The sequence below is a fragment of the Nanorana parkeri genome, unplaced genomic scaffold, assembly GCF_000935625.1.
Source record: "Nanorana parkeri isolate BGI_ZX_2015 unplaced genomic scaffold, ASM93562v1 scaffold1465, whole genome shotgun sequence".
NCBI lineage: Eukaryota > Metazoa > Chordata > Amphibia > Anura > Dicroglossidae > Nanorana > Nanorana parkeri.
Window position 1 is genome coordinate 233092 of NW_017307733.1, and position 12389 is coordinate 245480.

General features: G+C 40.7%; 1 protein-coding gene across 1 annotated transcript in view; it reads right to left on the bottom strand.

Moving 5' to 3' along the window:
* Positions 1-4918: 4918 nt before the first annotated feature.
* The window catches only part of LOC108798401 (UPF0553 protein C9orf64-like), a 16545-nt gene continuing 9074 nt past the window's right edge, over positions 4919-12389 (bottom strand). The window contains exons 2-4 of the mRNA XM_018570151.1: positions 9877-10136; positions 6639-6834; positions 4919-5145 (exon numbers count right to left, since the gene is read on the bottom strand). Coding sequence (XP_018425653.1) covers positions 4919-5145; positions 6639-6834; positions 9877-10136 — 683 coding nt within the window. The remainder of the gene's footprint in view (positions 5146-6638; positions 6835-9876; positions 10137-12389) is intronic.

The window sequence follows — 12389 nt, forward strand, 5'->3', positions numbered from 1 at the left end:
CCGTTTTCGATTCTGTTAGCCTAGCCTCTATTAGAGAGATTTCCACTTTAGTCTCCTATTTGACAATGGTTTCTCCAGACAGGAAGTGAGAGTAAATCTGAAAGAGTAACAGAGATATAACAAACTTTTTTTTTTTTTTTCAAAAGGCTAGAGCCCCCACCCGCTTCTTACTTTCTCTTTCTCTTCCTGTATGATAAAAATACTGTCATCGGAACTGTAAGTTGGGGGAAATTTTCTGCAGCCAGGATAGGTTCTACTCCTTCCTGACTCTATTCAAAATAAAAGCTTTGGCTGATTATACATTTTAACATATGCTCCTTGTCACTTTTACAGCCTCTATACCACTATGGACAAGGAGATTGGATGCTTCCCCCAACCTTCTACAGCTCTGCTGACATGATGCTGTATGATCATACAACATGTTTCTTTTGCTTAAGAGGTCTTCAGTTAAACGTTTTTGCAATAGAAGTAAAGTGACATTTCTGGGTAGATTTGTTGTCTCTGCAACTGTCTGAGAGGGGATTTCCCTCACTTTGGAGAAGTTTCCCCTAATTTATTTTTACGTTTCTGTGGAACGGGACGTGAAGGGAAATCTCTCCTATAGGTCACAGAGGTCACAAAACAAAAGTTGGCTTTATATATGCCGGTACTTAATTATTTGTAAGTATGAATGGGTTTTCTGGTAAAGAACAGCGATATGCCATAACCACAGCAAGAAATGACTTGGCATGTAAAAACAGTTATCTGGCTTTTACTGGTTGCTGTTTCCAAATGTACCGTACTGCTTATTAAAGTGTCAAGGCTTTATTCTTCTTAGTGTAACACAAGATTGTTCCGATGACCATGTGGGAAGGGGGGGACTTGTCCAGTTGACACAAGTTTAGGAAAATATAGAAGCAAGCTGCAACATTGTACACTAATCCATTACCTTGAATCAGAAATCCACTTTCATAATTTTCCCCAAACTTCTAAAAGCTGATCTCAGATGGTTTGGCATTTCTCTCGAGTTATTGAGTCCAGCTTTGCTGCTCTGCTGGCCTGAAATAGTCATCCTCTGTAACTGGATAATAAATCACATCTGCTACCCGTGATATTGTTTTTCATATTGAGGTCACCACCATTGTTGTAATTCCAGACCATCTTGACATTAGCTGGGTATTTCATTTTTATCATTTACAAGCCGAGCGCTTTGAATTATTTCCTTCTGAAAGAGATTTAATGTTTGATACTTTAAATGTGACTTACAGCTGAGGCCAAATGCAGGAACACATGGAGCTTTGTTTTTATGGTTTCTAAGAGATGTTTGACAAAAGCAATCCCAAATATATTGCAACACAAAGCAGCACATTTTGTTTTTGACAGATCGGACGTAATCACCACATACTCTCTAATGACCTAACCATTCAAGTGTATGTAAAGCAAAAATAAAATTAGTTTTAAATAGAGATTTTAACCCTTTCCTACTCTGAGTGTTTTTGCTGCCTCTGGTCCCCTGGGGAGATTTCCCAATAATTCCTGTCCTGGAAATGCAGCAGAAAAGGAGAGGAAATCTCTTCAAAATGAACTAAATGTTCTTTTTAGAAAGTTGTCACAGAAACAAGTGTTCCCATTAAAGGATTTGTTTTTCACCTTCTGCTCTGATGACTCAAATGTTTTTTTTTTTTCCCTTTAACATTCTGTCTCAGCGACATTAATCACCAGGACTAATAGAGTGATTTATCTCACCATCGGGGACAAAGACCGCAATAAAAGGTTGACAAAGGGTCTAAACCAGCTATTAACCAGGGTTCCATGGAATCCTATGGTTCATCCAGAAGTGTCTAAGGGTTTCGTGAGCTGTGGCTTTCTGACCTCTTGTCTGATGGTGTTTGCATATTTCCAGGGTCAACACCATTTGGCAGAGCCAGTGGCATGGCACCAATGTTCTTTTTATCTACCTGGTATTCTGGCCACCACTGTAGGGGGTATTCTAACTACCAAAAAAAAAAAATTCCCACTCAGTCCAAATGAATGGGTTTTAGCAGGTTTTTCCCAAGACATGAAAATTATTTGAAGGGTTCCTCTGGGGTAAAACATTCCCCACTTAAAACTAAGAAAAAATTGCCTTAACATACATTTAACAAAATTAAAGCTATAAAATAGACGTGAACTTAAAAGTACATGTTTACCAATAAATGGAATCTGTCACGAAGTAACAAAAACCTGTCAGAAGCCTATGCTGGAAAAAGCCTTTCCCTGCCTAACACAAAACATATGCAATCCAAGAAAATGACATCAGAAATGAAAGAGGTATATACTAATGGTCTCCAAAGGTATCCCTTTTGTGGGCACATGGAGGTAAGCCAACGCTTTTCAGGGGTTGCAAGGCTCAAAGCTGAAAAAGAGAGAAAACATCAAGCTGGAACAGGAGCTATATAGAATCTACATTATGTGTTTGCATAGCTAATGTGTCAATGCTAATTACAATGCTGGGCAGATGTGATCAGATTTGTTGTCAGCCTCAGGCTTGACTATTGATCTACATGTTGTTACCAGTCACTGGGGAAGTTGAACCTTTGAAGAAAAAAAATTAGAAAGCCAAAACTGGAAAAAGAACAGAATAAATAGGATCCAGGGTGGGAACTGACTGCCATACTGAATGAAATGTATTCAGCTTAAATGTCTTCTCTTTCCTCTCAATCTAGAGACAAACCTCAGATGTAGGTGAGTTATAATTACACTAACTGGACCTCCGTATCTTGTATTCCTTGGGGTGTCTATGAAGTCACTGCGGTGCTTATTACATACAATTTGCAAAGTATTTAATTTGTCCCCAAAACAATAAAGATATGTGTTTCCAACGTTATATGTTTGTGATTGTACCTGTTAAATGGGTATTGCAGAATAGGGAAAAATAAGTACTACGCCAAATGGGAAAATGCCGATTTGCTGTGTTGCTGATAGCAATCTTCACAGTTACTTATAGAGCAATAATACTGCAGTCCTCATAGCTCTTCATATAGAGCAATACTACCGTAGTCTTCACAGTTCTTCGTATAGAGTAATAATACCATAGTCTTCACCATTCTTATTGAGTAATAATACTGTAGTCTCCACAGTTCTTATAGAGTAATAATACTGTAGTCTTCACAGTTCTTATTGAGTAATAATACCGTAGTCTTCACAGTTCTTATTGAGTAATAATACCGTAGTCTTCACCGTTCTTATTGAGTAATAATACCGTAGTCTTTACAGGTATGTATAGAGCTATAACACTGACTCATTGCTTGTGTCTGAGAGATAACCTTATGCTTCAACTAAACTCACTGTAAAGAAGGTAGAAGGTATTGCTGCTCTTCTACAGCTATATGGCACTTTTATTTAGGTTTTCTAGAGAAGACTAGATATATCTAGAGGTAAAGTAGAACCACTGTAATGCTGAACTCCGGGATAAGCAAATATTGTCTAAATACAAGGACCATGTGTATTCTTACTTGAATCTTGATGTGCTTTGTGTATTTCTTCCAGAGTTGTACAATAATAGTGTGAAACGTTGCCACTGTGCAGGAGCTTCCTGCAACAAAGACCGGTCACTGCTGCTCTCTCTTGTGCAGGGTGACTGGTCTTATATCCTCCGAAACCCCCCCCCCCCCTGTAGTTTTCTGCAGTCATCCTGTAGTGGGTGGGGTTTGCTAGGTTCCTCCCACAGCTCTGCTCTTTGCACAAACTGCAGCATGTGCATCACAGCATGTGCATCTGGGTTTCCTAAGGCAGTGGTCCCCGGGCCCACGGCCCAAGGAACATTACATTATTTCCATTTTATTTACTGTGGTGTATTTCTCTCGGATTTGTCCGACTTTCCAGGACGAGAGGTTAACCGGGAGCTGAGAGACGTCACCTAACGCCGCACCAATACCGCGCATGCGCAAAATATCGTGATTATCGGGTTGGTTTTAGGTGACGTCTGGAGCTGCGCAGCTGCAAGCGGCAGTGGCGTTGTAGCTTTGGTAAAGAGAAGGTGTGTATCGCTCTTCTCTCTGTTCACCGGTACTTTCTCATGTTTAACAGTGCTTGGTGTACGTGTATATTGTGTTTGCTCAAATCTAACCTACAAATTAGCAAAAATTAGTACAAAACAGACGTTGTTAGAAAGTTTTCTTGGGAAAAAGAAAAGGCCCAGTGAAGAGACAGAAGAAGGGCCTTCAACATCAAAGAAACATGTAACTTTTAAAAGACAATACCATGAGTCCTACTTGAAATATGGATTTAATCGGGACAGGTGATTCCAATCTAAAATATAAACAATCAACGTCCCCCCCTCAGCGGGCCACGGTAAAATTATCAAACGTTGACCGGACCGCGGCGATAAAAAGGTTGGGGAGCACTGCCCTAAGGCATTTGGCGAACCCAACGTGGATTTAAATCCTTTGGGGATATTGAGATATACATTATATTTTAGTGAAAGCTTTTGTCCATGGAGTTCAGTTTTTTTAGGACAGGTTTGTACTTTTAAATTTAGTGTAGCAATGTAACACTAACGATGAAATGTAACTAAGAAGAAACACAAATCAAACATCAATAAAAAGCTATGAGCATAAATTGCATGAAAACTTTAATACTGACATGCAGTCTTTATTACCAGTTTAATTTTTGCAAATGTGTTTACAAATGACATTTTGTTGTGATATTGTAATAAAAAGGTTCTCTCTCAGGCTCCTCCATACAGCTTTATTCTCAAACAGAGGTTACTGCAGGTCATCACATCAAATTGCACACATAAATAGACCAAACGGCATACAGCTATTTTTGGTCTGCTGATGCGTTCTACAGCAACCTTTTGTTCATCACAGATGGTGAATGTAGATGCTCTCACAAAGACTGATGGTGCTAGTTTCAAGGATGTGTTATGTTATATCATTGTATCCTCTTTTGGTTGCATCTAGTAGTAGATACATCGTACTCTGTGGAAGGGAACAACATCTACAATTTTTCTGTTATCGCGAGCAAAGTCCCATAGGAAGTTGTTGATCAGAATAGAATTGATATCGATCTTTTCTTCTCTCTTTTTTAAAAGTTCTTTGAGGCACTCACAGATCAGTTCCACTGCCCAGATTGAGCAACCTCGGATCTCCATCTCCTCACGATCTCCATTCTGAAACATCCAACCTGCAATGACCGACAAAATCAACAGCTTTAACATAAACTGTTCATGAAACAACAATAGGGCTGCCATTGCTGACCTTCTGCAAATGTTGGTTGCCTGGCTATCATGCTTAACTTATCTTGCATGTTTTTATTGTGTCACTATCCTGGAATGAGTATGCAGATAGTCAGAAGTCATTATCTACATACTTGTTCTGGGTCAGACAGCTAGCATTTTCAGAAGGAAAGCACGGCAATAAAAGCCTCAATGTTTTTCTCATGACAGATTTTCTTTAGGCACAAAAGAATATGCATAGAAGGGTCAGCAATATGGCTTACCAATATAAAAGTAAAGGAATTGTAAACAGGTTTTCCGGAAAAGGAAAAACAAACCTGCTAAACAACCGGGATACCTAGTAGGGATGCACCGATACTTTTTAGATACCAGTGCCGATACTTGGCATTTTCACAAGAACTACCAGGGTTGCAGTGGTTGCAGCTGGGACCTGGCTCTGGCACTCCACCACTGTCCTGAAATCATTAGTCTGTATTGTTTTAGAAAAACTATCACATGACAATAAACAAAAATGTATTAGTACTTGTAAGTACTTGGGCAAGTATCAATACTTGTACTTGCAAAACTGGTATCTGTGCATCACTTTATATTTATAAAAACAAAATCGTACATTAAAACAGAGATGTACAGTACAAATCCAGGAGCTCCATGTGCTCCTTACTAATGACAGCTGCCTCCTAACTACGGTACGGTACTTGGTATTGGTGCATCCCTAATACCTAGGTATAGATATGCTCTATGATTAAGTGCAAGTATGTGTGATATGTGTTAGAGTTGTTTTCTAGTTGTCGATGGCCCTCAAAACACCTGAACAATCTGAGGCCAGCGAGCAAGATACTGAAGCTTGGCCCAGTGGGAGATTCCTCCATCCACACAGTTTAGCGTAGATGGAGGAATGTGTTGCACTTTTTCCATCTGACCACAGAAAATCTGCAAATGATCTATAAGTGTATGGCCAGCTTTACACTAACAACAGAGCTATCCAATTTATTGTCTCCACCTGCTTAAATGATTTCCTGGTATCAACTCACACATTGCATGCTATTGCAGATTTATCAGCCTACAAAATGCCAGTGACCATGTGCCTTGCGAAACCTCTTGGTTCACTAACCCATAACATGCATGCAGATGAGGACTTCTGTAGTCTGTTTGTCCTGGTATGGCCACTTGTTCTGAGTCAGTTACCTGAATTGAAGCCAGACAACACATGATAGCCAGCAACTAGTATGTCTGAAGGTCAGCAAGCAGAATTGCCATATTTCATATATATGAAAATGTTTACATATATGAAATGGATTTATTTAATATGGTCAGCGCAAAAAAAAAGAAAATGTAATTGTAACAAAAAACTTCCCTTTTACACACCAACCACTAAATTACCCTAAATAACTGTCCAGCAGTATTGCATTATTTACATATAAGTATTTAAGATTGTACAAACCTTCTTTCAGCTTTTTCAGTAGGCTATCTGAATATTTAAGAACTCCAAAATGGACCAAGGTTTGGGGAACTCGATAGTCCGCAAACATTGTGATCTTCTCAATGTCATTAAAGCAACCATCACCTTTTCCTTCCAGGACCCCCCAGACATCTCCCACCAAGATCTGGGCGCGCTTGTAAATGGCAACTTTTTGACCCTGAGTATGAAAAAAGGAAAATGTTCAGTGATATCACTTAACATCAAAGATTTATCTCAAAGGTTTGAAAGATACGGTATAACAAAGAACATAACCAGAAGAAAGTAAACAGTCCATGCTGCTAAAAAGAGTCTCAAAAATTCAAAGAAACCCATTATATGGGTACAGGGTCCCTGGAAATCCAGGTGGCTACTGTGAAGAAGGACTCTTCCTACACTGCTGATCATATCTCTATATAGGGTAAGGCCAGTCAGGAAATTGTTTGAAAGTGCAAAACTAAAAATATAAGATCTGAACTACATACAGCAGACACAGTTTAAAGTGACATTAAAGTCAAAAAAAGTTTTCCCGCCCCCCAATGTTAATGTTAGCACTTACCTTAAATTATGTCTCTTAATCCGATCTTCTTTCCTGATGTTTTCATCTGTCCCTCCAGCGGTGCGGCGGCTCTCCGATCCAGCGCTGACTCCTCTCTGCTTGCTGGCACTTCTGATCCCACGGTGTCTGCAGGCGGGTGCACGCGTCCATAGACCTACCTTGCGTCTCTGCTCGTCTCCCAGCCGAAAATCCGAACTGCCCATGCGCCTGCCCCAAGACGCTTTGCGGCCGCCCGAGCGGTTTCGGATTCTCGGGCGGGAGCGTGCGGCGATAATGAGGTAAGTTTCAACCGCTGTTAAAGTGTTTTTTTTTACTTTTTGCATATATCTACTGCATGCTAGCTAGGCAAAAAAAATGGAGGGTTTAGAAACCCTTTAACTGCTCAAGGTATAAGTTCTTTATGTAGGCATAGCAGTGGTGTATAAGACTTTTTTCTGGTAATCTGGTTCCAGGCACATCATCTTACCTTTGCTATTGGCTGTGTCTACCTGCCCATACTTGCAGGGCATGTTATACTGACAACGTTGTCCTTTAGCACTCAACAGGACCAGCTCTCCTGGTCTACTCTACCATCCCCCAGTTCTGTGGTCACTGTTCCTGGCACCTAGCAAGCGGTTCTCTGACTTGTTTCATTTGTTGTTCCAACCAAATTCATCAATAAATTTTTCATGTATGTACTGTATATAGATACTATTTTACCTACCAAAGATTTGGGATTTACAACAGCCAGTCATACAGTCCAGCCATCCCTGCAACACAACACAGCTAGGTCAAAGGCCTCCATTGCAGCTACAGCATTACAGTAGGTCCCGGACAAAACCCCAACTTGCTAACTGGACAGTGAAGTATAAACCGCACAATGATGAGGTAATCCCTTTGCTGGCTCTGCTCTCTCCTCTTGTTATCATGTTCACTACTAGACATGATTAGTTTCATTACGAATCTGAATTCAAATGAATTTGCGTTATTCAGAGATTCATATGTATCCGAATTTCCGAATAACAATAGTAACTAATTTCAAGGAATCTGAAAAAAAATTTTACGAAAACAACAAATGAATTTGGGTTCGTTCAGATGTCATAATGCGATAGTTTGGGCCTTTCGTTAACCACTTCAAGACCAGGTGTTTAGACCCCCTTCCTGGCCAATGCCCCGACGCATGTTTGCGTCCGTGTATGTATGGGGGGGACTTAAAAAAATGTTTTTGTTTTTTTATTCTTTTTTGTGTAACTTTTTGGGGGGGAACTTACATTTTTTTCCCTTTTTTTTTTTTTTTTTTACTAAACTTTATTGCTATCACATACTGGGGTAATAAAAACCCCTCTATGTGATAGCAAAATATGTGACAGGTCCTCTTTATGGAGACATCAGGGGTCTCAAAGACCCCTAATGTCACCTAGGACATTTTACTACGGCCGGCCTGGAAGTGGTTAAAGGTTGAACAGCTTGTTAATAATAAAGCACTATGACAAATAGAAATATATTAAAATAAAAAAGTGACTTAGAACAGTGAAAAAACATTAAAGTAAAGTTAGATGATCAGCTTGACTGTCAAGCAACTAACATTTATGGGAAGGGATCAGCAACAACAATTTCAGTATTCTCTTGGAACAGGTTATCCTTCAAAAACCCATTCAGTTTTAGGCCGGTTTACACCTAAGCTGTTAAAGAACAACAAAGGCAGACAGTGAAAGCATTTCCCTTTAAAGGAGAACTGAGGGGAGTGATTTACACTCATCCTCATAGTTAGAGCCGACGTGTGACATTGAAATTGTCACACGTTGGCTCTATAGATCATGAAGTACCGTCACTCGCTTCCCGATCATCTACCTGCAGAGAGCGGTGACTGTCAGCGCTGACTGTAGGAGCGGACGGGGGAGGGGGCAGGCACAGCTGGCTCTGCCTCTAGATAGTCAGAGCCCACTGTAAATCAGCCAGCTGGGAGGATCTCGACAGTATTGCCGGGATCCAGCCTGGCTGCAGGGCTCTCAGTAAATAGTGAGCTATAGCTCCCTATATACTGAGATTTGGGTCACGGGAGGATGTTAGTATATGTATGTAATGACACTTTGCCAAGCTTTGGCCTGTAGTGGTACCACTGGCAATTCAGTAGCATTGTTACACCCAATTTCAGAATGCATATAGGGCAAAGAAAACTTTGATATTTTGATAACACAAAGCTTCAGCAGAACAGCCACAGTCATTTACTCCATCTCCTAGATATTCTCCTACAGATCAGCCCATCTGATCTTTCTTGCAGAGAGGAAAGCTGAATTCTGGTGCCATGTAAACACAGCAGCCCTACTGGTAATTAATCCTTTCTCCAAGGTGAATAAGGTGAAACTGGCACTGCTTGTACTGTAGGTACCACCCACTATTGATCAAACTGAATCAACTAGGCAAGGGGAAGGTAGTGCCTGTAGGACACACCATACCACTGGAACCACTCTTCTTCAACTCAAGCATTTGTAAGCCACAAGGTGGACAACGGCGGCCCAATAGAGAGTTTTGATCAATTGTGAGCCCAACCGCATAGAACTTTTCCCCATGCAAGGTCCTATTCCTGCTTAATAGTACAATTACTGTTCAGTTTTCTGGCTACTACATGGAGTAAGAATAATGCACAAGTTTACTTTTTACTCTTAACATTAACAGACCTCTAACCTGAAAGACACCTTCATCCTTGTAGGAAGGGAAGTTCTCCACCACTAACTGCATCAGTTTTACCGCACTATTCTTGCTCAGCTTCACACAGTTCAGGAAGGATCCTCCAAAGTCCTTCATGAGAATTTTCCCTGTCTGATGAAGGATCTCCAGACGCGTTTCAATCATTGTAATGGGTATATCAGTGTCAGAACGGAAAACATGTCGCAACTGCTCCAAGGTTATGTCGGAATAATACGATGGAGTGGTGATGGGAATGCCTGTAAAAAAAAGAAAGAAACTGTTGTTGAAACCCGTCACACACTGATAATAATCTGCTACTATTAGGGTATGATCATTGACCACATCTGGTGATCATAGCTTCTGCCCTCTCTGCCTGTAGCAGCCACTGTTTCTAAATCTTTATTTGTTTCTTTATACTTAGGGGCAGTTAGGATATATGTGCCTGATTATTATTATTATACAGGATTTATATAGCGCCAACAGTTTGCGCAGCGCTTTACAATATATGGAAGACATTACAATCACAGAGCAATTCAAGACAAGATGGTAAGACAAGACTGTGGTGGCTTACAATCTAAAAGGGAGGGAGAAGTGATTAAGATCAGTCTCACAGTTCCCAATCTAAGCAACAGACATGTGAGTAATAGAAGAAGTCAGAACGTAGTTACTATATACTCCAGTAGCTAAGGCATTGAAACCCAATTAAAAGGCAGATGGGACATCAGGGACAAGCTAGAGTTAAACTCATCAGGATGTAAAATCGGAAACAGGGTTCAGGCTAAGGTTGGAACAGCTGGGCAAAGAGCCAAGATAGGCAAGGTTAGAACTGGGGAAATAGATAAATACACCAATCAGCCAGCAAGTTGGGCATTGTAATGAGAGCCAGGAATTAGAGTGGCATGAGTCAATCAAGAGATGACATTGTGGGTACAATGTGCTGCAGTGAAACAACCGCACATAGAAGCAAGCACCTAACAATGGACAGATGAGTGTGTCACGGCTTCTCTATGGGCATATATTTTTACAATACTTAAGTTTTACTCACTGTTTGTAAACCAATCATGCAATACCTTACTCCAGCTAGGACAGGTAAATTCTCTTCAGACAACTCTGCAGAGAATTCTGCTTGTTGGTGTTAAATTTTCTGGACTTGTCCTATAATTGTGGCATACTGGAGAAACTTTAATTCAGATTTCACATATAAACATGTAATCACACCGCTACACAAACTTATATTTTAGGTTTAGTGGAGAGCCTTCCCACTACCTCAGCAGCATTCTTCTCTTTCATGCAAGGAAAGCAATCATACTCAAGTGGAAATGCTCTTATCCTCAAACTTATCTTACCTATAAAAAAAAACCTCCACTTCTACAAAGCTATATATGCCGACAGGAGATCATTCAATGGATTTGAGAAAGTGTGGCACAGCTAGCTCCACTCTATACATGCCAATACGCAGAGGGTGGGAGGCAGAGAAGGCCCGGACAGAGGTGAAGGGCCGTCCTTTTCTGAATGAATCCCACACTCACTGGATTAGGCCAGCCAGCACCAAAGAAAGGCAAACATTTTGAGGGACCCCTCAGAAAACCAGAAGGTATACTGGTTAAGAAAGGCTGTTGTAGGTGTATTTGAGGGCTAAAGGCTGCCCCCATTTACTAGGGGCTAGGATAACTACAATGTCAGACTTTATGGCAGATTTTTAACAGCAAAGTGTAGAAATATATGCAGAATGAACAACCATAAAATAAGTATAAAATATGAAAAAGGATATCAATAGCATATTGTAACACCTACATTGGTCCACAGCCTGGGGAAGCTAAACAAACTGATTGTGCTTTCCTAAGTTTTCAGCAGGAACTGCTACAACCAGGGCCGGCCTTAGGCCTTTAGGCGCCCTGTGCGAGAAAGCTTTACAGCGCCCCTCAGTGACCACACCTCTCAGTGGCCACACCCTTTAGTGGCCACACCCCCAGTAACCACACCCATTTATCACCCATATTTTCGGTAAAATATAAAAAGACGGGGTCACGTCGGGTAAATAGACACCAAACATGTCATGCTTTAAAATTGCGCGCACCCGCAAAATCGCAAAAAATTACCATGCCCAAAATTGACCATATGTGACGCTTTAAAAGCTTTTACCGCTCATCAGTTTAGTGTTATCAGTTTAGTGTTATCAGTGATTGATAGCCCTACAATTATTGCTCTCATACCGACGTTCGCGGCGATATGTAACGTGCGGCGTAATGGGCGAAATCGTCGTTTTCACGCGTACGCGCCACCCGACGCCTGTTTGCATGCGTGTATGTATGGGGGGGACTTTTAAAAAAAATGTAATTCTTTTTTATTTGTAACTTTACATTTTTGGGGGGGAAACTTTATTGCTATCACATAGGGGGGTTAGAAAACCCCCTTATGTGATAGCAAAATATGTGACAGGTCCTCTTTATGGAGACATCAGGGGTCTCCAAGACCCCTAATGTCACCTAGGACCCCCCTGAAGAAGCTGA